Below are 25522 nucleotides of genomic sequence, written 5' to 3' on the forward strand. Positions count from 1 at the left end.
TTCTCATTGTTTTAACTCAACCTCCAAACTATGCATAAAAATGCATAATTAAGTCCATACAGTCCACGTATATCTTGGTTACATTTCAGAAGGCAATGTTTCAGGAAATGTTCTTTTTGCTTTGAGGAGAACTCTTATTCCTTTGGTGAGGCAGTGCCTGTGTTGACCAGTCATGCAAGTGGGAAGTGGTGAAATGCAGTTACTAACCTCAAAGGTGATGAGCACAAGGTGCAGAACTGTATAAATCAAAACAAATCTTGACAGGATTGCAGTGGTGCGAAACTGTCTGGTTCTTAAGTTCTCCTAAGGTGTTACAGTAACTGCTGTTTAATAGCACTGTTATTAAATAGTGAGAGATTTCTTTTTAGGTTGATGATGCTTATAGAGACAGAAGAATACGTCTGCAGAAAAACTGCCTCCTGCCAAAGGGTTTGATTTTGCCTGATCTTCTGATTCCTTCAGATTTATTCCAAACTTTGTAGAACATATGTCTGTGATAAGTATAGAAATATGAAGTCAGATACTTGAGGTACTTTGATGGTGGCCACCAGAAATGAAGAATAGTCACCTATGAGGCATCAGCACAGCTCTAGACCAAGGCTACTGTTGTGCCACCTACTCACAAGGAGAGAAAACTGATTTAGACTGCTCTCTTTACCAGATCTGTCACATTTCTGCCTCAGCGGGAAATCAAGAAGTGCTGAAACAAAGGCTGTGTATGAGAAAGAATGCCTGAGTACACTCAGACGGCCTGGTGCTTGGGGTCTTCAGCAGGTGAGACCAACCACAGGCTCCAGGGAATATTCACCTTTTCCAACCAAGTAGTAGAGAGCCTGACTGCTTTCAAAACACCTTGGTTATAGCACAGTCCTTGTTACAGCAATCCCCAATTTATGCCTTTAATGTTATGCATAAAGAGTTCCTATTGCATGGATTTGAACACAGCTTCACTCCCATCCCATAAATGTCCTGAGCAGTGTGCAAAAGTGGGGCCAGTGCAGGACCACGTCTCCTTGACATAGTCTGAAGCACCGTCCTGTCCAGGCCTGACCTCCCTTTCTTTGCTAGAACTACCCTCATATTTACTATTAAGCTCAGGCTGAACTAAGAGGTTTTGCCCAAACCAAGGATGTTTTCAGCATCTGAGCCCCAAAACATCTGGTCTGGGATCAATCCATAACAGGGAGTCATTTTTTTAATTTGGTCACTGAATCAGAATATCACTTTGCAGAGCTACCAATTCCCCAGCCATACACAGGCACTAACAGCATATGCACTGGAGTACAGAGGTTACTTACACAATCTTCTTACATCTTCAGTCTTTTAAATTGAAACTATATTTATGTTAAATGAGCAGATGCTATGGGACAAGGGGGAAGGTTGGGAGGCTGAAAAAGGGCAATCCAGGTTTGGATCTGGTTATCTGGAATATCCAGAATCTTTGAATCTCAAACATGTAAATTTGGGTATGGCCTGAGTTTAGAATAACTGAAATTCTGTGATAGTGGAACTCCGGGGAAAGGAATTTAGTTTTATACCATCACATTCAGTATATATTGAGGTAAAAAGTGCATAAACAAAAGTGTAATATTGTCTATACACAGCACTACATTTATTTTCTACAATCTAGGGTAAAGTTCATGTTGGTATTTTGATAGCCTTTGTACTATATTTATAGCTGACATAACATGATGCTGTTTTTTCTTATCAGCAGAATGCACTGAGAAAAGGGGAAAAAAAGCAAAACCTCTGCTAGCTCTGTGAGCCAATGCCTCACAAAATATTTTCTTTCTGTTTCAGGCTTTCATGTAGAAAGGGAAGGTTGTCTGTAGCTACACTATGACATTTCAAAAACAGAGGTCATAATTTACAATAAAAGGAAAGTGCTGTTAGTCATGCAGTAAGGGTGACCCATGTGTCCCTGCCAGACCCCTGCAGCACAACCGATGACTTACCAGTGGCTACTCCCCACAGCCGCTCTTCTTGGAATTGCAACATCTGATATGTGAAACCCATTCCTTCCTCACCTATTAGGTTTTTGCTGGGGACTCTTACGTCTTCAAAAAAGATCTGAGCTGTGTCTGATGACCTCATGCCCAGTTTGTCTATCTTCTTAGTAATGTGAATGCCTGAAGAAAAAAAAGTCTTAGAAAGGCTACAAGAAAGATAAAGCCAGATGTACAAGGATAGTATTTATGAAAAGTGAAGTTCAGCAAGAATATAGCAAAACCTACCTTTGGGAAAACATTATAGTATTCCAGGAGGCAAAACCAAAATAGGTCACATCCCATTTCTAAGAGTTTTCTCAATTTTATTTGACTAGAAAATCAGAAATTGCAACCTTAAGGGTCTTACTTTCAATTATGTCCCCAAATAATAATAGTTCACCAGTAGTAATAATCTCACTTCATGTACATCTTCAAACCGTGCAATTTTTATTTGCTTGTTTGATTATTTTTTTTTGTGCACTGCAATAAAGTGTTGGAATTCAATTTAGAAATATTTTCTGATACAGTGAAGCAGCAAAAAAATATTTAATAATGACAGTGGAATTGTGTTGAACTGTTACTAGAGAATTTCTACTCATGAAATTCTTTCTCTTTCCACCACATTTATCCTCCATTTTCAAGCCTATTTTGATCTTCTCTTGTACCTACAGAAGAGTTTATAATCCCATAATCTCACTTGTTCCTAGTAGTAATAAAAAGGTTAGACTCCAATTTATAAATACAAAAATCCAACAGTTCTGTATCATCTACAAGTTTTGTTAAGGCTATATATGTTATGATGGCCTATCATTACTACCTAGTCCATTTAAATAGTCAAAGAAGGTTTACAAAGATCAGGATTAACTCCTTTGAGTTTTCACATGGGCATCCTTTGTGAAGAGGGTTGGAGGCTGACGATCCTTGAGGTCACTTCCAAGCCAAGCCCAAAAATTCTGTGATTCTATGACTTCCATTGAACATCTCTTTCTGAACTAGAACTGAACACTCAGCTCCTGCTGACAGGAGTCCTTTAGTCTTCCAGGCAGAAGAAGTTGGCAGTCATTTATTTCAAATTCACTCTGTCCAGGAGCACTGAATAAGATTATAGGACGTTTAATCTCTCAGCAAAGCAGAGGCGAAATACCAACACTATTTCAAAGTGCCAAGCCTGCTCTCAGAAGAAGGCCCAGGTATACTTCACACCTTCCACCCGAGGCTACTCCATTGACCAATCTAAAATCAGATTATGCGTTAGGAATATTTGCTTTGATAGGTGTTCAATGGAAGAAGAAAATCTTTGACGCTTGCATTGAAGATCACTCAGTAATTTGCATCGAGTCATGCCAGAGAAGCATCTGTGCTTTGTTTCTGTATTAAAATCAGAGCTACACAAACACACTGAAACCATCTACAGGCCCAAATGATTTCTGGAACATCTTTTCCTGCTGGAACATTACTGCTTGCTTTCTTTGAGAGTCTCAGATGTTTTGGTCCACTTCCAGTCATATGATCCCTCCGCTAAGAAGATGCACTTAATGCTCTCGTTACTGGAATGTTTGTTAAGGACTCTGCTGGAAAAAGTGCAACTGCTGGAAGTTCTCTGTATTGCTAAAACAATCCTACTGTGGGCTTTCCCAGACCCACATAAGGTAACTGCTACTGAAGGAAAATCATACAGGTTTGGTTAGATGAGCTAAATGTATTAGTGACTCCTACTCACACTTCTTACCAATTGGATTGTGTTTTCATCTTTCCCGAACCCAGCAGCATTTTCTGTTTGTTGTGCCTTTCCAGTTTCACTTGCTCTTAGATTATTTCATGAATCTCCTTCAGAAGGAGGCCAACATTCATCAGACCCACATAGTGCCCTCTCTGTTGCTTGCATATACTTTAAATGTTCTCTTTGAAGACACCAACACATAATCATCTCTCTACCTTTGAAATGGACACTGAAATCTTCCTTTATTTAATTATCTTCATTCTCTTCAGAAGTGCTATATAATAAAAATTACAGGCAGCAGAAGCAGCAATCTGCCCAAATAATTCCCAGAGCATGTATGTATTAAATTACAGGCTATCTAAAAACACATATATCTCAACCTAGGAAGGCCAAGTGCTCGCCTTTCTAAAGATCACTCTAACAAAGCCATGTGTGCTTCTTGTATCAGTATCACTGAGATGGATTGCTCTCTCTCTTCCTGGGACAGTTCTTCCCAAGTGTCTTTGATTTTTCATTTTCTCACGCTTCTCCAGCCTTCTGACAATCTCTTTTTATTTCTTTTAGTCTATCTTGACAGAAAGTAGTTACTCTCTCCTGCCAACATTTAGTGCTGTTACAAATGGAAAGAGACATTTTAAATTGCAACTTGAGAAACACACTCCTTTCCACTTTCCTGGATGTTCTCTTTATTATCCTCTGTGCAATTTACTAAGTGTTATCTGATGACCCAGAAGAGAGACCAGTGCACAACTACATCCCAGATGGGGTCTGCAAGCCATTTGTCTATATCTATACATATATCTAACATGGACATTTTATACTTTTTTCATCACATGAGAAAGAGTTCATACTTGCTGGCATGAGGAGTATTCACCTGCCTAATGTGAGTACCTACTGTGAATCCACACCAGTTACCCAAATTCTCTTTATGAGAGGTTTACAGCAATGATTGTGAAATCTGAGCAATTATTTTCTCCAAACCAAAACAGACACTGTACAAACCTACAAGTAGAAATTAATCACATTTTGTATCTCCAATAACTACCAGTTGTTGTTGAAGCTGATAACTCATTTCAGATTTTTTTACTTACATCACATTATTTATGAAACAGCTATGTTTTTATGAAAAGCACAGGTCTCCTATCTCCTCCCAACAGCCAGCATGGAACAAGTTACCTCTGTGCCTTGTACCCTGTCTTTCCCCCGCCACACATCCTGGTGACTGCAGCAGTTAGTCAGATATAATACGTTTGTCCTCCACTGTGGTCACTCCTGACCGTTGTCATACATATGTCTACAGATGCACGATAGTGTATCTTTCTGATGTCATCCAGACACTTCCTGTACAGTCTTGGTCCACTGCCCTCTAAAGATAATGATCTTTGGCAGACACACGTCCTTAGGATGTATCAAAGCAGATGGAGCTTCCTCCTCACATCTCTGTCAATTGGCAGCCTTGTTCATACTTTTCCTCTTTGTATCCTACCCAGATTTCACTTCTGATGTAGCCTACCCACTGAGCACAATCAACTGTCTCCATATTTCATTTCAAAAGGTCACCAGTCTTGGTACAGTGACCGTTCTGGAGGTCCATGCCCATGTCACATAAGATGAAAAGCATATAAACTTTGAGGAGCATAAGTTATATTTTAAGGAAGATGTCTACATCTCTGAACATCACCTTTAGCTGACTTGCAATTTTTCTCCTCAAAATCTGTTTACCCTAGGTAAAGCAAATCTGTGTACAGGTTATATGGCTAACAGCAACCCCATAAAGCTACAATGATTCACATGTCTTTCTGGAATAAGCCAAGTATCTTGAAAACCAAGATAATTTCTGGATATTTGATCCACCTGTAACAGTATGTTGGTATTGAATTCTGAGAAATAGTCTCACATATGCACACTGACTCTTTCATGAAAAATCATGAGGACTTTATGCAGATGGCTGATAAGTAAGGTCATCTGGAAGTTCAGAGAGATTCTGTCTCTGAGTTACAACATTCATTCATCACTTATTGATAAGGCCAAAGTCAACAAGTGAATCAGCTCAGGTCATTCTCCTGTTAGTTCTCACTCTAAGCCAGCTTTGCATGAGCAGTGGTTTAGAAATTCACAACCCGCTAGCTTCAATGCTAAAACAGTTTGCTTACTCTGACTTATTCCATATTCAAATTAACGTAACAGAAATTTTCTTAAGATGCTCTCACCACTCTCCTTTGTAACACTGGAGACCTATGATTTTGTTCTCAGTCTGATCCCAAAAATAAATATATGGACATTCACTTCACTGCCATTGTGCTTTCTCTACATGTTAAAAGCTGATAATGCAAAAAAAAAAAAACGCCATACGTTTTAATATTTTCTTGCTGCCGTCATCGTATCTGTGATGCCAGTTTAAAGATTTGAACTTTCTAAAAATCACCAGGTCTTCTTAAAACAGAGAGAATTTGTTTAATTACTTCGATGAAATACAGTTTTGTTCTGTGTTCTTTAGGAAAGTGTAAAAACAAAAATTATTTGAAACATTTAAAAGGTGCAAACAATGCTCAAAATTAAATTTCAGTGGGTAAAAAATTGAGAATGATACGTTATTTTGAGGGCTGTTTGCATCTACAAGTCTTTTCTGAACAGAAAACTGAGATAAAAGCTTTGTGGAATTTATTCAGGACTAAAAGACATTGGATGTTATTAAAAAAAAAAAAGAAAAAGATTGTCTCTATTTTTAATGACTTCTTTAAAGCATTAATTTTCTCCTTGTCAGTAACTTAATCTATCCATTCTCAGAAAATGTTATGAAATACTCCCTTGCTAATGTATCTGAAAAGCTTTTCTAAATTTATTTTGGTCAAAAAGAATTTTCCACATAATTTGGTTTGGGAGTCCCAAGCTGAAGTCTGCAATATATTTAATTTCCTTCTCATTTGCTCATTTTCTTCCTTTCTTCTGTGGAAGTATGAGCACAAATGCATTTAGAATTGACTTAGTACAACAATGAAACACTTAATTTAAGGGAGCATTAATGGGTACAGTCTCTAATCTGAAACACCTTTCCTTCTTGTAATGTGCACACACAAAAGCACCAACAAAATCAGCTCAGAAGGAAAAGAGTTGCATGTCATTACCAGGTAGATTCATTGGCAGACATATGAGGGATTTATTTCGGTGGGGATGCCCTTCACTTGTATTCGCCAGCAGGCACATCCAGTCCGCTTGGCACCCAGATGTAGTCCACATCTTACCACCATTTATGATGTATTCATCACCTTTTCTCACAGCTGTTGTCTTGATGCCTATTCAAAACAAAGAAAATGAAGAATTATTCTCGTTAAAAGAAGAATAAGCTGGTTCCTGGGTGACTGGCCAAGTGGTTCCCTTGCACTTGGACAACCAATTTTCACTCCTCACATCATCGCCCTCTAGGCCACAAAAAGCAGGCCCACCTGGATGAGCCTCTTCGAAAACGTCCCAGGAAAGCAGACCACTTCTCTCACCCTCTGTTAGTTGGAATCTTCGTCCCAGGGGATGAAAGCAGAAAACTCTCTATAACTAAATTCAGTCACAGAAAACTCAGGCCAGAAATATTTTAGGCTGGGATGATCTATTATACATTTCAGTCACTGTGTACATTAGTCACTGAGAAGGCTGTTAATTTCAGAGTCCCAACTTAAACAAACATAAGCTCCAATATCTGTGTATGCCTAAGGATATATATACACACGCACTTCCTGTGTGTTCTAGGTCAGAATGGCGTAATAAATTCAAAGTCAGTAAGTCTTTAAAAGGTGAAGTTTAAATGTTAAGATTGTCTGTACAACAAGGAGTTCTAAACACCTGCTACCCCACAATACAGAAAAAAACACGTTATTTTCATTTATGAGTATTCACATCACTGCAAGGAGCCCTAGATGCAACAGCAGGAGTGAATCATTAGTTACTGGTTAAGCTCCAGCAGAATTTTCAAAGAGCTATCTTCTTTTTCCTGAACTTGAATTTCTTCCACTGAAACCCCAACCGAAGAAGGCACTGCAACAGATATACAGCTGCAAGTTGCTGATGGTAAAAAAGAACCCAAGTACATTCCCAATAGCGCTTGTATTATGAGACTATAAAGTGCATAAGAGGCTATATAATGAGGTAGGCAGTAAACTTGGAGTGTGTCAGACACAAAGTGTAGTGAGCAACCACATTTAAGTCAGCTGGTTATACTTTAATGCACACCCACCCCAATCTGCACATGAACCTTCTTCTCAAATGTCCTAAACTTAAAACAAATTGATAACAGGCACTTGATCTTCATTTAGAAACCAAACTAATGACTACCTGGAGCTATAGTCTGCATGGCTGAAAAGATTTGTTAATGTGAAAATGGGGGAAAAAAGTGGCTGACATTTGTGTAATCATGTAAGATAAGGAACTTGTGGATATAGTTGTGGATAAATAAACTTTAAAAAAGTTAACATTGAAGAGCAAGAGATAACTTAGTGTGGATGCCAAATCTATCCAAAAACATATTGTAGAATCTGAAAGTGAAGGAGCCCAGAACACTGATTACAGTAATACATGGGCACTTGACAATCATACAAGGAGACTGAACAACACGTGAAGGATGCAAAAGAGCTGTGACGAGACATGGTACAAGTAGAGTAAAAAGGATGGAAAAACACAGCGATTTACATCAGACAACCCTTTGTTATGGAACAACTACTAAAAGATTGGATTGAAGTCTCCTGGAAGGTCTGCAGAGGAACACTGAGCACTATAATGCTATCACAAATATAAACAGTATTTGCAAACATGGCATGACTAGACACTAACTTCCCAATTACAGATTAAAGAAGAAATGCCTGACTAATAGGAACACACAAGTAGTCTCAAGTGTCGGCCAACAGCTTGTTTCAAGAACTTGAAAAGTGACTGTTTAAAAATCAACTTACGAAGTGCAGAATTTTCATTAAAAGAAAGATTATCAACCCCGTAAGTAGACTTTACACTTAAATTACAGCAGAATTTGAAAACCTGCTTAGCAATTTACTATAGTCAAGTGGATTCCGTCTAAGAGTTGGCTGCAAGATCCTTTGGCATTTTGTACTATAATTATTCTCCCCAATAAAGCACAGGTATGGGAAAAGGCTCCTTCAATGGATGCTTCAGCCACTCATTTTTGGCACGTCTACATCACTGACCTTGAGGTATGGAGCTGTCCCTTCCTATAGCAGGGGGTTGGAACTAGATGATCTTAAAGATCCCTTCCACCCCAAACCATTTTACAGTTCTATGACTCTATGTATTACTGCTCCTAGAATATTACTTTTTTGCCTTCACCATTCCAGACTTTCTTTTGCATTTCTTACACATACTGACAGTAAGGGCAGGGGTCAGTAAAGCCAGATTCCTTCCATTAAAATACCAGGCTGTCTGAAATTGGCAGTTTGCTGGGTTAACTTACTTGCAACATCTGATCCAGCTCCAGCTTCACTGATTCCCAAACAAGCCACGATATCTCCAGATATAGTTGGTGTGAGGAACTGTTTTTTCAACTCATCGGAACCAAATCTGTAACAATGTAATAAAAAGATAGGGTATTAAAAGCTATTGGAGGTAAATTTTATTTACCGGATGCTCACAAATTTTCTTCTACTCAGTGATCAATTTATACGTGACTAGGTGAAATCTATTCTGAAGCCAAAGAGAGAAGGTTCTTTGTGCAAAGCTATGAATCAGTCTTCACTGGAAGTGCAGCCACAACCATTTTAAACAAGGCTCATACAAACATCTTACTTCTAAAGAAGCGTGTGGTTGTAATGCTCCAAATCTTATCTTCATGACTGCTGCTTTCAGAGCTATCAAACATAAAGAAATGTTGGCTCCTGAGCTGGAAGCAGGATGGAGGATACTCTCTCTGCATATCTTCTGACTTCTGTACCAGCTCTTTGCCAGGTTTTAGTAGTGGCTAAAAGTTAAGCTTCTTGTCAAAACAGCAACCTTTAGCAGCCAAATCTGCCAGCTGATGAAAAAGAAACAATAGGTTCATGTGATAAAATCTTTCCCCTCAGGAACCTAATCTCACTAATGAACACCCTTTCCTAAAGGTGTTAGGCCTGCCCTCTACACCCACATGAGGAGAACCAAACCTCTTTTTGTGATGCCAGAAACCTTAGTAGCAGGGCTGCTACTTCTTCAGTGAGATGCTAGGAGCATCAAAGACACACCTGGGGACAGAAGGGAGCTGCTGAGTCCCCAGCCCCTGGGACTAATGAAGAAGCACTCTTGGACAGGGAAGAAGAACAAAGATGAATGGTCTACATGAAGACATTTGTGTTGCATTCCAGTAGTGAAGCAATGCCTGTCTCTTCTTTGTCCTTTCCCCTCCAAAAGGCAGGAAGGCTGCTGAGGGTCAGCCAGCTCTCCTCAGAGTTGTCCTTTCCCCCCTGTGGGATGTCATGAAAGGAGCCTGAGGGCTCTTGTGTAACACTGACTTTTTTATTAAGGCTCCAAGAAACAGTGACTCCTTCCCTGAAAGAGATTTTTTTTTTTTTTCACCTAAATTTAGCTGCTTTTACCCATTCAAAATGTGATTTAATGGTTGATTTTTTTAATAACCAACTTTCACCAGTTTGGCCTTGGAGCCTGAATGTTTAGCTCACACTCATGTTCTTAAACCTCTCCTGTCCCAAAAATGAACGTCCTCAGTTTGCAAGAACTCTCCTCTGTGAGCAGAAATCCATAACAGTCAAAAAATGGCTTTAGGTGTTTTAGAAATAGGTGTTTTACAATTAGTGATAATGTCCCCTCCTAGCTAAGAGGCTTCTCAGGTCAGTGTTTCAATTGATCTTTGGCTCATTAGCTGCCTAAGAAGGCTGCAGCTAACTGGGCTCTTCTACAAGAGTTGACCCTTTACCCCTGCTTTCAGTCTACCACAAAGCAGCTGGAGGCCACAAGAAGCCAGAGACCAGAGTTGGAGCTGGCAGACACTCTCCCTTTGCGCACACAGGGAGCTCAGCTCCTAGTGCTGTCCAGGTCCATAACAATCACAGCTGCAGTCCCAAATAAATACAAGAAGTGAGCTTGCAGTGTTCGCTCCTTCCCCCAGTGCACTGGGACAAAGTCCCTTGATCTGTTATGCAGCGTAGTTGTTTTTTCCTTAGAACACGATTGTGTGTGGCCAGCTGAGAGCTCTCTTTAATCAAAACAAAAACCAAACCAAACCAAAAACAACATAAAGACTGAGATTATGAGACGAGCTCGCAGCACTGCCTATTACAGATTTCTGGCAGTGCTTACTGATGCTTAAAACTTTGCCAACATTTAGTTATTTGAACAGAGGATTTCCATGACAAGAACTTTCCTCAGAAAATGTTTTGGGTTTGACAGCTTTCTTTGCTTGTTTTAAGTTCCAGAAAACAATTCAGGTCTTCCCAAAAATGAGGCTGGAGAAGTTATTTTGTAATTAAAAAAGTCTGCCAATTCTACCTTCGGAAGGTCATGCTCTGCAGGAAGGACGTGCAGCCCAGCAAATGGCCAGCTATCGTGTTAGAAGTATATTGCTTTTGTTAAATTCTACCCATCTTAAATATATCCTGGAAATGTATCAGGTTTGCGTTAATACAGTGTTCACTTATTTCCAGTTTAACAGCTCCAGCATGAGAAAAAAAAAAAGCAACGAGACTTGCTCTGACTCAAGCTAGACCAGACTATGTCTGCTTTCTGGGCTGAAATCATACCCTTGAGCATAGGATCCCACATCATTAACTATGAAGCACTAAGATCTATTTCAAAGTCATTTTCATGCAGGTGAGCACCCACAGATACATACACAGAGTCTATGGGCAATAAACTAGAGCTCCTTGTTGACACTGGGTAATCCAAAAGTCCCACACGTGAAATTCCAACACAGTAAGAACACGGAAATGGTCCATGCTTTGTAAGTAACAGTAGAATGTCATGAATATTGACACAAAAATGGCACAGGTACAAAATCTCATAAATTGTGAGTAAAAGGTGAGAGAATTATGATGAAATTAGATGTTAGAACGTGTTCTTGATCCACACAGTTTTGTTTATGTGCTCTGCTAATTAGACAATGGCAGCCTGTTCTGTTAATCTCAAATATATATAAAAATATCGTTTCTGACAGGTTTGATTGCTACACTGAATGAAAATATGTCTATTGCACATCACTGTTCTGACTTAACCGATAATCACCTTGTTAGAGCTGTGGATCTAATTCACTTTTGTTTCTTATGCTTCTGAGAGAGAAAAAAGCTGAGCTGAAGTGAATTAGTTAAATTAACAAAGGAGGTTCGGAGTAGAACTGACATTGTTTGATTCATGATTAAGTGCAAACTGAAATTTTGAATAGGAAAAAATGCAGGCAATTCTATCACAGCTCTCAGCACTTGATCGACTGAAGCTTTCTTGCACTGGAGCTTAAACACTGAAGAAATACAGCCTACTCCAGATTCTCACCTGGGCCTCTGGACCTCTTGAAAGGGAATATAATACTACCTGTGAAGACAAGAGGTTTCCTGAACAGTCATTTCGAGACGAGTTGTGAGAGAAAATATTGATCCTGTTGCACATTCACGCATTCAATAGGACTGAAGCTACTCATTAACAGTGCAGCAGCTTTAAAAGAATTATTCAACATCAAAGCAAACTAAAGCAAAAAAAGCTTTCAGGTGATTTATCCATTATTCTATATTATGCCAAAGATGACACAGGAATTTGCTCATGGTTGTTCCAGGAATAGAAAGAGGATTTCCTTCACCCAAAGAAGGTCATTCTGGCCTACGATCACTTAATAGCTACAGGTGAATTTCTCCCATTTCTCTTTCTATTCTGCTCCCAGACTCAAACTATTAATAATGCATTTGCCACATGCCATGATTTTGTATGATTCTTGTGTATCCTGCACAGGCATCCTACCATCTAAGTCCAGTTCCAGCTCAGCAGTACTCCTTGGGTCCTCAGTGTACATGGAAAGAAGTAAGAGAAGACAAAAGGCAATAAATTCTCCTTACAGGCAGGGCAAGAAATGCATGGGGAACAGCAGCAAGCTTACTTGGGCAGTAGGAAAGGCTCCTTAGGATCAGCAATTTGGCTTTCAAAGGCTTTAAAAGAATCCACACTGCAATCAGCTTTCTCTCTGTGAGTCCCTATTTCAGTTGAGATAAGAAGACATGCAAGTTTAAAAACACCCATGTTTAGAAAACTTATTTACTTATCGTAAAAGACTGCATATGGAAAAAAATAAAGCAGTAAGAAAAATACTCTGGCTCTCAGTTTTTATCAAGCCTTTAAGCTTGAGTTATATGAAGACTTTATGAAATAAATTGCTCAGCTCAAGCTGTAGAGACATCCTGAAAAGAATACAGATGGGAAGCCCGTCAGCCCCTTCTGACTACTCTGAGGGTTCTGGTAAAGAATGATTACATCAATCTTCTATTTATTTAGGAATGCACTGAGCTATGTATTTAGTTTTGGACTGAAGTGTGGGCACTGAAGGAGACCTGGAATAACAGGACAGTGAGCACTGGTGGTAGAAATATTTCAGATCATCTCAATTGGGCTTCTCAGTTAACTTCTCTGCTTCTCCTCACTTAAACTTCAGCAGTCCCTGTGATGGCTCAGGACAAGGCCCAGCAGGCTAACAAACTCAGTACCAAATGACATGGACAACACAGGATTGCTGAAGGAGCACAGAAACAAGTTTCCCCTATGCTGAGCCTGTGGGTAAGCCACGCAGCTGTCAGATCACCTCTTCCCATTTTCACCATTTCCCCAGCTGATTAAGTGGATCATCCAGCTTTTCAGAAGCACTATTCTTACTGTCAGCTGTAACTTATTTCCCTTACAGCAAACAGGAACAGAGACAGTAACGTCTTTGAGTTTTTGACACTAATTCTCAGCCACTGTTCAGCAGAAAGAAGAATCTGCAATGTGTATGTCAATGAAATAGAAAAGCACTCTTCCCTCACTATCCTTAATGTCTTCCTATAAAAAGTAAAGTTTAGTGTCTGTTGATGAGATAAAAGAGCTTTTTGCTGATCTGGTATCATTATATCACACTACAGGTTCTTTTACAAGCACGGGGAACAGCATTTCATTCACTGCCTCAGCTGAGAGCTGCTTCCTCTGCTCCATTTGTAAGCATGAAAGCATGAGAGGGACTTTATCCAGAATGCATTTAAAAGATCTGACAGAGAGTTATGTTCCGAACCAGACACATCACAGGGCAGGTCACTGTTGACAGAACATTATGTATTTTGTTCTCAAATTTAGAAGTGTTACTGCTTCACTTAGAGGAATGTGAAAATAACAGAGCAGTCAGTCTGGGCTTCTTTCAGTGAAGAACAAGTATTTTCTCCTGTAATTATCTGCACAATAGATGTGCACATAAATCAAAATCGGCGTGATGGCTTCCAAGTATGATCATGCACATAGTCTTCTGAAGGTTGTCAGTAAAGAAAATACAAAGAATGAAGCGACAGGTGAAAAGATCACAAACAGGCAAGCAGATACAAGTAACATTTTCAAAACCTGTTTAATAAAACCCAAATTTAGGAAAGGTTTCAGTCCTCTTTTCTCTAATAGAATGAACAGACAAACAAAACCAATGCTGAAAAGCTTTTCTGTGCAAGTACTCTCTTGTATACCTATTTAATACTGCAAAAAATCTGACTTCATAATCATAATTTGAAGTTAATTCCCACCACCACCTTCCAGAGATGAACACATATTCTAGGGGCAAACTGCTGGAGCAGCGTGTCACCTCCCTGCAGTTTTGCAGACTGTTGTTTTGAGACGGAATGCCTGTGAAGCTACGAGGTCAAGATGGAGAAGTGGGCAACTGCTTCTTACTGAGGGAAGGGAAAAAAATGAGTGCAGGAGCTTGAGAGATATTAAGTGATAAAAGATTGAACACTGACATGAGCGCATGCAAAAAAGTATGACGAATAATAATTGACTTGAATGGGTGTGTTCAGGCAGCATGATACGTGCTAAAATTTTAGTAGGATTTACACTAAACCAGATCATTATTACTGAATAGTTAGAGCTGGCAAGGAACATACTGAGCTACTGGAAGAAAGCTAGTAAATGTTAGAAGACAATTAGACTCATTCTAATAATTACAACTAAATGTGGTCTTAATATGACTGCACTGGTATATCTAGTTAAGAAAAAAATGCATCAAACATGGATTCTGGAATCATGACAGGAAGAAAGCACGTCCACTTCTCTACTGATGAGCAACTACAACATAATTTGGGCAGTAATGTTTTTTCCGATTTGAAAACGTGTGGTAGGATGGTTTTTAAGCTTAAACACACAACACCTTTGGCTTAAGTCTTAAATAAGCATTGTGAAAATTACCTTGTTAGCGCAGGAGTGGCCATGCCAGCTTGCACCCCAATTGCCATAGGGATACCTCCACAACGGATACTTCCCAGCTCCTCTGCCACTGCAATGCTATAGGAGAAGTCCAAGCCCATTCCACCATATTCTGAGGGGGGGAGAAAGGGGAAGGGAAACACACACACACACAAAAACAAAACCACAAATCTATTACATTGATGTTATATATTCCATGGAAAAAAAACAAACATCTTTCACAATGATGTTCCAAATTGGTATAAAAGACAAGAGAAAAAAATACTGCCAAAACTTGCCAACTCCAATTTACTGCTAACTTGTAAGTATTTGATTTTATCAGATTTCATTTCTGAAAAGTGATGTCACAGTTTTCTTTATAAAACCTGAACTTAAGATTCCGTATCAGGTCACTTCCATATACGTTATGTATCATCACTACTTTTACTGGAAAGGGCAGAAAACAGTAATTGCTGCTGAAAATGACATCAGTAGGAAAAATCACTTTTTCTAATGAAGAAATTACCACAAAGAAGTGCTTATATTACATTTGCTCTCATCTCCCACTGCAATCAAGTGAAACCATCTTTCTCCCACCTAGCAACCAAGTTAGCACAAAGCATGAGCACGTGCACACGGTGTCCACATGTGAAGTTGTCTCTGTAGCTCAAAACTCGATGTTAAACAGAAGCACAACACCAAACATGCGTACTTCATATCCTGGCACCTGGTCATTGCTGTCATAAAAGCATTTTTCATTAACACAAGGTTGATGGCCCAGGGCCCAGGGCATTCTTCCTCCCCGCATTCCATTCTGCAAATTCAATTAAAGAGGATATTATTCTTCATCTCCTTCCCCAGCTCAGCACTGATAAACCCACACGTAGAGTACCAGAACAGTTCTATGCTTCTATGATGGATGAGATAATTTCTGTTTGTGTTAAATAGATTTTATTCCAAAGGAAATACTGTGTGAAAGAGCCAACTGTTGGACATCATTAGTTGACTGAGTCGTTCTGACTACATAAAGTTTTCCTCTTTTTTAATCTTTTTACTCATTTGAAGACCAGATAAGAAAATGTCAAATAAACAGATACACGATTCCCCTCCCCAACACAGGGCAAAGGACCACCTCCTGTTATCACTTGCTGATGTCAAGTACTATCTGAACTCACTTCTCTTCTGATCTTCTTAGATATTTTCAAAAAACACCATTAATTAAAAAACAAAAACATCACAGGGCACACAGAAACAGTGCTTTGTATGCTATCATCTGTTTCCTAAACTCACAGAGACCGCCTTTGTGCATTCTTTTCTACAGAGAGAAGGGAAATGATAAATGGAAAAGGACTAAGTGTGAAGTTTAATTTTCAGTCCGAATGGTCTGGATTATCAGAGTTACACAATAGTTACTTTTCCAAATTGCTATCTGAAAATAAAGCATGTTTCTTAAAAACATAGAGAAAATTTCAGTTCCTACTAGGAGCTGCAGCACTACAGTGAAAGGATAGTAATATAGGAACATCTTTAGCATAGTAGATAATCCGATACAATTCCTTCTCATAACTACAGCAGAACTTTTAGCCATTTAGTACTCAGCATGGGGAAGTGAGGGCTTGGCTAGAAAACTTATGGTTATAAAAGTACTTTCTTGATAAGGAAACATTCAGCAAACAGGAAAAGCACCAGGGTTGTAATAGATAGCCTCAGTTTTGGCACTACACAAATATTTTCCACTTGATTTTTCTTTGTTTTTAATGTTCTAAAATAGTTTATCACTTTATTGCCAAACTGCAGTTGTTACTGATTTTGTCCTTTGTTTCACCTGCAAAGCATTTGTATTCTTTTCTGCGACATGCTTTCAAAAATCAAACCCTTTGTTCTGTGATTTACACAGAGCATGTTCACTAAAGGGAAGTTATATACACAGCAAATTCCAAAAAGAACTGTTATATGCAGATGTGCACCTTACACACATTCTTTCTTAGTACATTAACTCATTACATATTACCACATAGCAGACTTGCAATGTTCTCATTTAAGAGTAGGTGTTGAATAGCACATTTCAAAAACAAAATGCTGCAGAAGAACAGCTCTCAAAGTGGTGATATTCGTTGAATTTCCTTCTGACAGAAGAAACAGTAACAGTACAAAGACTCAGATGCTGAGAAGCTGAGGGGAAAGCTCCAACAAGGAATCACACAACCACAGAATGGCTTGAGTTGGAAGGGACCAAAATAATCATCTAGTTCCAAACCGCAAACCATGGGCAGGGCTGCCACCCACTAGATGATGATGCTCCAAAGAATTTTATTGTTGGGATGAATAAGATAGATGACCAGAGAAGACAGGCAGGAAGGCGGAAGCAAACTGCAGGAACGCTACTCAAGTGGCAACATCTAAATGTGTCAGTTCTGCTCCAGAAGCCAAGGACAAAAGAGATTCATGGAGAAATGTGCATGCTTGATTATAGGGAACGCTTCTTTTGGAGGTGTCTTGGAATGAAGGTAGACATCATCCTCACCACTCCGAGGTACACCACCACACATCCACACCGCATTCACCACCACTGAGACGGCCCATGGCAGCCCACAGCTTCCTCCAGAACAAGTGCTCAGCTCACACCAAACAGGTCTGCTAGAAGGTCTAGCAGACCTTCTCATTTCCACTTTCTGAAGACATAACAGCAAATGTTGTACAAAATGAGTGCTTAATTCTGAAAACAGAATTTTTACTGTTGGTGGGCAGGAGGGTTATGTTCACCAGTTCCATATATAAAACAATGCCTTTTACAGTTATCTATACAGTGCTGCAGTGCTACTAGGCTGATCTAATTTTCATTCAGAAAAGCAAATATTGTGCCCAATATCATTTTTGGTGAAAAATCCATGATTAAAGCAATCAAACCAATTCCAGATTTGATTGGTTTCGCTATAGGTAAATATTCACATGTAAAACATTTCTAGGGTAAATATTTCCTTTAAATTGAGTTGAGTGACGTTGAGAGAACTGTTTGGCAAAATTTCCACTTTTACTTTGCAAGATATATTGAAAGACCAAAGTGAAGCAAAACCAGGCAGAAAGTCTAATTCACCAACATATTTATAATTCAAAACAGGTAGAAAAGGGCAACTCTGCTACATTCAAATTGTTGCTTTTTTGCTGACAATAGCACAACTTCCAGCTATTAAACAGATTCATATGCTATCTAGCTTGTCTATTGTTCAACTTCAAGTACTTATACAAAGAAACTGAATTATAAAACTCAAACTAGGCACACATGAACATGCACATAAACACAAGTTCTTCACTGCAGCCCAAGGAAGGGACCTGTGCTGGAACAGAGGAGAAATGTAGGAGGAAAGGAGTGGTAGAGATGGGTTGCTATAGACTGACTGCAGCCCCCACTTCTACTCACTGTTCTATCTGGGGATGGGGGAGGAGATAGGGGGGCTGGCAATGGAGTGAAGCTGAGCTTTGGAAAAGAATGCAATGTTTCATCTGTTTTGTCTTCTTTTTCTTTCTTTCTTTTTTTTCCCTCGGTATACAAATCTATTTTAATTGGCGATTAATTAACTTCATTTTTCCTAAGATAAATCTGCTTCAACCACTATGATAACTGGTCAGAAATCTTCCTGCCTTTATGTCAATAATGTGCTACACTGGAAAATACAGTAGACATTATTCTCATCATGTAAAGATAGAAAACTCTGTACAAAAACTAACAGAACAGCAGGAAAACACACCCCATGGGCCTGGGCCTACCTAGAGGCATGGACATGTTTAAAGAGGGTCTGTGACACTGATTTAGAATGCCAGAGCAATGCATTTTAAACCAGTTGCTCACAGCAGCTGCACCAGTTACATTCCGAACTCCAAAGACTCCCTCACAAATCTATGAGCCTGCCTTATTTTTAATGGTCATGGTCACGCAACACAACTAACTGCCCTAGGCAACAGCAATGTACCATCTGCATGTATCTTCAAACTCAAGATAGCGGAGCTCTCCAGAAATCACAAAGAAAACCTAAACTGTATTTAAACATTGTTACAGGAAAGGGAAGGCTAAGCATTGAAACACTGATAGCATAAAAGAAAGAAGCACACAGTAACTGTGTGGAAAGATGCAGCAGACACAAAAGAAAAATGAAAATCCAAGATTGCACACTGCCCTAAGCACCAACTGATGCATCAGCCCCAACTCAGAGAAACTTGATGCAGTCACTGCTCACAGACCCCTCAGCTGTTTTTACCTACTTTTAAGCTGATTATTTTTCCCCTTCAGAACCAGCCTAACAACAACTTCACAAACATCTGCTTAAACTGTCCTGCAGTTTCCTTTTTTTTCCCTTTGAGGTTTCAAAGCACAGATCCCAGTTATTATATGTTTGAATGTGTCAGTCCAACTGAATACCTCAGCATGAAGAAAGTAGGAAACAATCACATGGAAAAATGAAATCAGGAGGTGTTTTGGCTGAATATCCCGCCTCCTGAGCTCTGATGGCAAAGACATGTGACTTCTCATGTGGTTTCTATTTAGGCAAGCTCATAAACAAGGCACAGCCTTGGTTTCAAGAATACCAATTCTACAGCCTCCCTGTTGCTTGCAGCCAGTCCACCAGCATGAGCTGTCAGGCCCCTTCCATACAGTGAACACACACATTGCCCCGATTGGCTGCGTTTGCACCCAGCTTAAGTTCATAGAATCACAGAATATCACAAGTTGGAAGGGACCCAAAAGGATCATAAAGTCCAACTCTCAGCACCACAGAGAACCATCCAAAAATCAGACCAGACATCAGGTTAAGTTTTTAGGTCTATAAATTTATGGAATTGAGTTTAATTCTCTTTGCTCCTCTCCAGACTGAAGGTTGCTTTCTTTGTGTCAAGTAGGCACATGTTACATCAGTATCCTTCATCAGGGTATGTGCCCACCCAGTCCTCCTGACACCACCACTAATGCTCCCAGGCCCTAAGGCCTGCCTTCAGGTAATCCATTACCCCACATACAATGTGCTTGTGCTTCCAAGAGAGTAACTGCACAGGTCTCAGACAGTTTATTTCAAACATCTTCATTCATTCTGAACTGAGCACGAACTGATCAATATTAGCATTACAAGTAATCTCACTTAACAAGAGTAATGCAGGTACAGTATCTTTATGTGCTGCTCGTACACTACACAGGACTCTTCCTCTCACAAAAAGAAATATAAAACTATCACGTTACTCTGCATCGTAGCACATCTTCCTCCATGAGGATCTGAAGAAGTGTGAAAACGTAAGTAGGTGTTTTAAGGAACCTGTATTAAAGTATTGTAAAGTACAGACACACAATGTGTTGTAAGTGAACAGGTCAAATCAAACAGGAGTCGACTGAACAGCAGATAGCAGACAGAACCCAAAGAACTCCAGTTACAAGTGCATACATTTGTGAGGAGCTTTTAGGTGCTTTATGAAATGGTGTCAAGATCTGAGAGCAGAAGAAATTGCACTCAGTTTTGGTGCAAACCCTCTGATCAAAAAGCAGGCTAATTATTTCCATTTCTGCAATGCAGTGGGACACACAGCCAGTATTCAGTGGGTCCAGAGCTCATTCTGGCTCTGTCTTCTACATAAATAATTGAACTAAGAAGCAGTATTATGTGAGCCAGGGATTAAACAGATTTATTAAATTTACTATTTATTAACATTTCTATGCCAAGACTTAATATGAAGGCTGACTATTTACCAGCTGAAAATTGCATTTAATGTTCTTTCCTACGAAAGCCTTCATTCGAGTTCAAGCTGATAAATAGCTTTTTGGAAACTCATATTTGTCTGACAAGGGAAATGTTAGCCAGTCAGCTCACAAGGTCACATCCAAAGTCATAAATTTTTACTAGATCACATGTTCCAGAACTTTCAATCTCCACAAAGCATTATCAACTGAGAGGGTGTGTAGAGAAATTTGAGAAATGCTGGCTTTGAAAAAACTCCAGCAAAAAAAAGGCCTTAGGAATGTGTGTAGTGAATAATACAGTGAAGTTCACATATCCTCTGAAGCCAGCTTAGCCAGAACACGGTGTTAGTTTTGGTGTGCAGGACCAAGTGTCATTCCAGTGGCTGATTACCAAAGTTCATGAGGAGATGGGCCCAGATACTGAACCCTACCATGCCTTCCCAAAACACCTTTCACACCTTAGATCAACACATTCCTAGCATAGTCACAGACAACTATGAACTGAGATCCCTCAGCCATCAGGTAAAACAGAAGAACAAAACAACACAAGAACATCCTTGTTTCTGAGCACATTTTCAGTTTGCAGTCTCCTGTGGGAAATATATGACCTCACTATTTTCTTTTATTTACCTTGAAATTGGAGGGCATGTCTTATAGGAGACACTGACCACAGGTGAAAGAACTTCCAGTACAGCTCAAAGCATGCTAGAAATCAAATCCTCCATCTACCACTGTTTCCTTCAAAAGAACTTTCTACTCAAAATATTACATCATTTCTACAAACAATTCATTGTCTTTGGTTCTATGCTACAAAATAAAACAGTTATTCAGATTATCTGTCTCATATTTTTGAATTAGGTCTTAAATCAGTGACAGATCAGCACTGAAGGCAGTTAGAGCCAGGAAAAGCAAGGGATTCCAAGTGGGAATGATAGCAGCCAGCTGTCCAAGCTGTAGCATGGATCACTAGTAAAAGAACATGTCAAGCTATTACATACCTAAGAGATAATTTTCCAACTAACGTAATGAGGTATGTAACAAATATACCAAATACTCTATCACAGAAAGAGCTTCTCTGTTCTTTTCTGTATAAAAATAGGATGAGCTTTTTTAAAAAAGCCATGTCCACAGAAAAACCTGTCTTCCCTGAATCCCAGTCTTACATGAATTCTAACTGTGACCCTAAGCATTTATACACTCACTTATATAAGTACCATTTAGTACATAGTTTAAATGTAATTTTTTACGAAGGAAAAAGAACATTGATTTAGCCTGGGTCAATTAAACTCTACAGGAAACTGCTTCTGCAGTTCTGAACGTTTAAATGCTTGCAGCTAAAGTCAAACCTATCCTAATTGTGAATACTAACTGTAAAACTTACACATCCTTCAGGAAGTCGAGCTGGGATGTTCAGCGTGCAGCTGCCACTCAAGAGCTCCAAGAATGTCAGAGGCCGCCTATTAAATTCGATCTTTCTTTTTTTTTTTTTTTTTTTTTTTTTAAGTAGCTACACATCAAATTTTATCTGAAGTTCACGTTGTTAAAATATCACACTGGGGTAACAGCAATAAAGGTATTGTTCAGGAAAACAATGCCTTGACTACATAGTCACACGGTGCATTTGCAAAGAAATTAAATTCCACTGCATATGCTGAATAATTCTGGTGAAGTATATTAAATCGAAACACACATTGCATTGCATACATCTCTACTTACAGGATGGCTCTGAAACCAAGCTTTAAAACTTTAACATCCAAAAATAAAAGCAACAAAAAGAGCTCATAGGAATAGAAGAAATTCACAGAAATCAGGAAATTGTTGGAGGAGGTGTTGGAAAACCAGTCTTAGAAGTGCTGCCAAATACCTGAGCAGTTACCTCCATGGCTCCATGACCTCACCAGTAATGCACCTTCCTTTCACATAATAGGAGAATTATCATGGGGGCTGGAGCCATCATCAACCTTCTCACATCGCTCCCAAACTTCTTACTGGTAGATTGAAACTGAGAATGATGGGAGAGGGAAAGGGAGCTTGCTCATGAAGGAAAACACACTTGTCAAAACTCCATACCATAACTACTGGCTATTAAGTTTGCACTGTACCATGAGCTTTCCCCTATGACACGCCACAGTGAGCAGCACAGGACCACATCACACAGGCACAGTTCATTGTTGCACAGCTCACTGTGCAGCTCCACCACTGAAGGAAGTGGTGGAAGGAAGGAAGGAGGGAAGGAAGGAGGGAAGGAAGGAGGGAAGGAAGGAGGGAAGGAAGGAGGGAGGGAAGGAAGGAGGGAAGGAAGGAGGGAAGGAAGGAGGGAAGGAAGGAGGGAAGGAGGGAAGGAGGGAAGGAGGGAAGGAGGGAAGGAGGGAAGGAGGGAAGGAGGGAAGGAGGGAAGGAGGGAAGGAGGGAAGGAAGGAAGGAAGGAAGGAAGGAAGGAAGGAAGGAAGGAAGGAAGGAAGGAAGGAAGGAAGGAAGGAAGGAAGGAAGGAAGGAAGGAAGGAAGGAAGGAAGGAAGGAAGGAAGGAAGGAAGGAAGGAAGGAAGGAAGGAAGGAAGGAAGGAAGGAAGGAAGGAAGGAAGGAAGGAAGGAAGGAAGGAAGGAAGGAAGGAAGGAAGGAAGGAAGGAAGGAAGGAAGGAAGGAAGGAAGGAAGGAAGGAAGGAAGGAAGGAAGGAAGGAAGGAAGGAAGGAAGGAAGGAAGGAAGGAAGGAAGGAAGGAAGGAAAAAAATGTAAAAAGAAATTAGAAAAAGAGAGAAGGAAGGGAAGAAGGGAGGGAAGGGGAAGAGATCCAGACCATTAAACATTTTAGGAGAATTTCTATATTTCAGAGCTTCACTGCTGCATATTGAGGTTGCCCTGTCTAATGTTTTACCACTGTGAATCATCTCCCACTTGCAATTTAATTGCAGTTTCCCGTGCAAGATTTGTCTTGCTCTGATTTTGTGCTGGAGTGGTTGGTGCAGTTGGATTCCTGCTCAGTTCAGCCCTGTGACTTGAAAGGCTGAGCACAGCTTCCAGAAAGAAATTAGTCTTAAGACTAAATTAATGCTGAATAACTAATAATTTATATGTTATATATATATACAACAAGCTGTGCCTGGCCAGCAAGTTCCCTTCAGTGTAGGCTCAGCCCTGGGCACTGAGCACTGCCCAGCCCTGTCCTTGTAAGCATTGATCTGCTCTCTTGCTGCCCTCAGGACACTTTCAGAATGCCCCACTGAGATGAATGGATATTGCTGATCTCATTGTTTTGATGAGAAACAGAAAAGATGGAAAAGATAACACAAAACAAATTCATACAGATCTTACAGCTGGATCAGGGGACCGCTCTGTTTAGCATGCCAGCAACGGAGAATGCACAACAAGATTATATAAAACTAATCATATTGGAATTTCAGTATACATAATGTTCCCCTGTTGACTCACTTTCTCTTTTCTTTCTGATCTCTGTCTGTTTCTCAGCTGCAGTCAGCGAGAGCCCAGCACTGGGTAATGCTGAGCTGGGAGCCTTCACCTTGCAAATGCAGGGTACCCCTAACAGTAGATGGCTCCTGATGATGAAATCATGTTTAAACAAAAGGGAGCAAATACCCCTACCTCTCACCCTCATTAAAATGATCATTCACCTTCATTTTTCATCTCCTTGCATAAGCAGAGTGGCCCTCTGCACACCTTTTCAACGAACAGTCAGTGAGGTAATTCTGTGGAAGGCAACTTACCATCAACTTTCTTATAGAACACCTCACTGCTTACAAAATAACCTTTAGCGATGACAACGTGATCCATAAAAGCTGACAAAAAGGCACGGAGGTGGAAGGCATGCAAGGAGAAAGTAATTCTGAAAAATTACTTCTGTCATTTAAATTACTGTGCAGTTTATGGTCTCCAAAGAATAGTAGATGCTACAAGACTTACAGAGGTGTGATAAGTAAGTCTCTTGATAGAGGAATTACAAGGTTAGAAGGTTTTACTGCAAACTTGAAAAAGACACAGTATCTAAAAAAAACTACACCAAACAAACCTGAATCTGGGAAGAAGGTAATTATTTAAGGCAAGCAATGGAGGAGCAATTACAGAGAAGTACATGGGGAAGGAAGGCAGACAGATGGGTGGAGCGATGCTCTCCATCACAGGGAAGAACAGGGAAGGAAGTGTATTGGCCGTTGTATTTTATTTTTAACTTTAATTAGGAGAATCAAGGGATGGAAGGAAATACGAGTCATCCTGGGCAATATGGTATGTGCTGTAATGGGAGAGTCCTCTTGGTAAAGGAAACCCTTAGCACAGGTGAACTACTGCCCCTTCTGAAAGTAGAAGTCAGCAGGAAAAGAACTTACTCCTGGCACAGTGTTGATCATCACTCCATCCTGCTATCAGTATCACTGCCTGTGATACTGCTGTTCCTGTCCAAACATCATTTAGGTTGGATATTAGGAAAAACTTCTCAAAGAGAGCAGTGACGGACTGGAACAGGCTGCCCAGGGAGGTGGTGGAGTCATTGTCACTGGAGGTGTTCAAGAACCGTGTGGATGTGGCACTGAAGAACATGGTCAGTGAGCATGGTGGGGATGGGTTGGTGGTTGAAGTAGGTGATCTTAGTGGTCTTTTCCAGTCTTAACGATTCTATGATTTACCTTCCATTACTTCTTCCCACAGCATAGAGTCACAATGCCTGCATTGTGATAAATTCTTGTAATAAATTCAATATTCTTGTGATAAA

At 39.8% G+C, this 25522-nt stretch overlaps 1 protein-coding gene across 9 annotated transcripts in view; it reads right to left on the minus strand.

Annotated features, from left to right (window-relative positions):
• The window catches only part of LOC107309087 (putative acyl-CoA dehydrogenase 6), a 67310-nt gene that overhangs the window by 10555 nt on the left and 31233 nt on the right, over positions 1-25522 (minus strand). For 5 of the 9 annotated variants that reach the window (XM_015853554.2, XM_085538619.1, XM_085538621.1 and 2 more), the window contains 4 exons: positions 15085-15214; positions 9158-9264; positions 6834-7001; positions 1956-2129 (listed from right to left, as the gene is read on the minus strand). In XM_015853554.2, the coding sequence (XP_015709040.2) occupies positions 1956-2129; positions 6834-7001; positions 9158-9264; positions 15085-15214 (579 nt within the window). Of the gene's footprint in view, positions 1-1955; positions 2130-6833; positions 7002-9157; positions 9265-15084; positions 15215-17645; positions 17754-25522 lie in introns of those variants that run through there. The other 4 variants (XM_085538622.1, XM_015853558.3, XM_085538617.1 and 1 more) reach the window with 4 other exon arrangements.

The sequence above is a fragment of the Coturnix japonica genome, chromosome 2 (assembly GCF_054131305.1).
Source record: "Coturnix japonica strain WE chromosome 2, WE-NBRP24, whole genome shotgun sequence".
Taxonomy (NCBI): domain Eukaryota; kingdom Metazoa; phylum Chordata; class Aves; order Galliformes; family Phasianidae; genus Coturnix; species Coturnix japonica.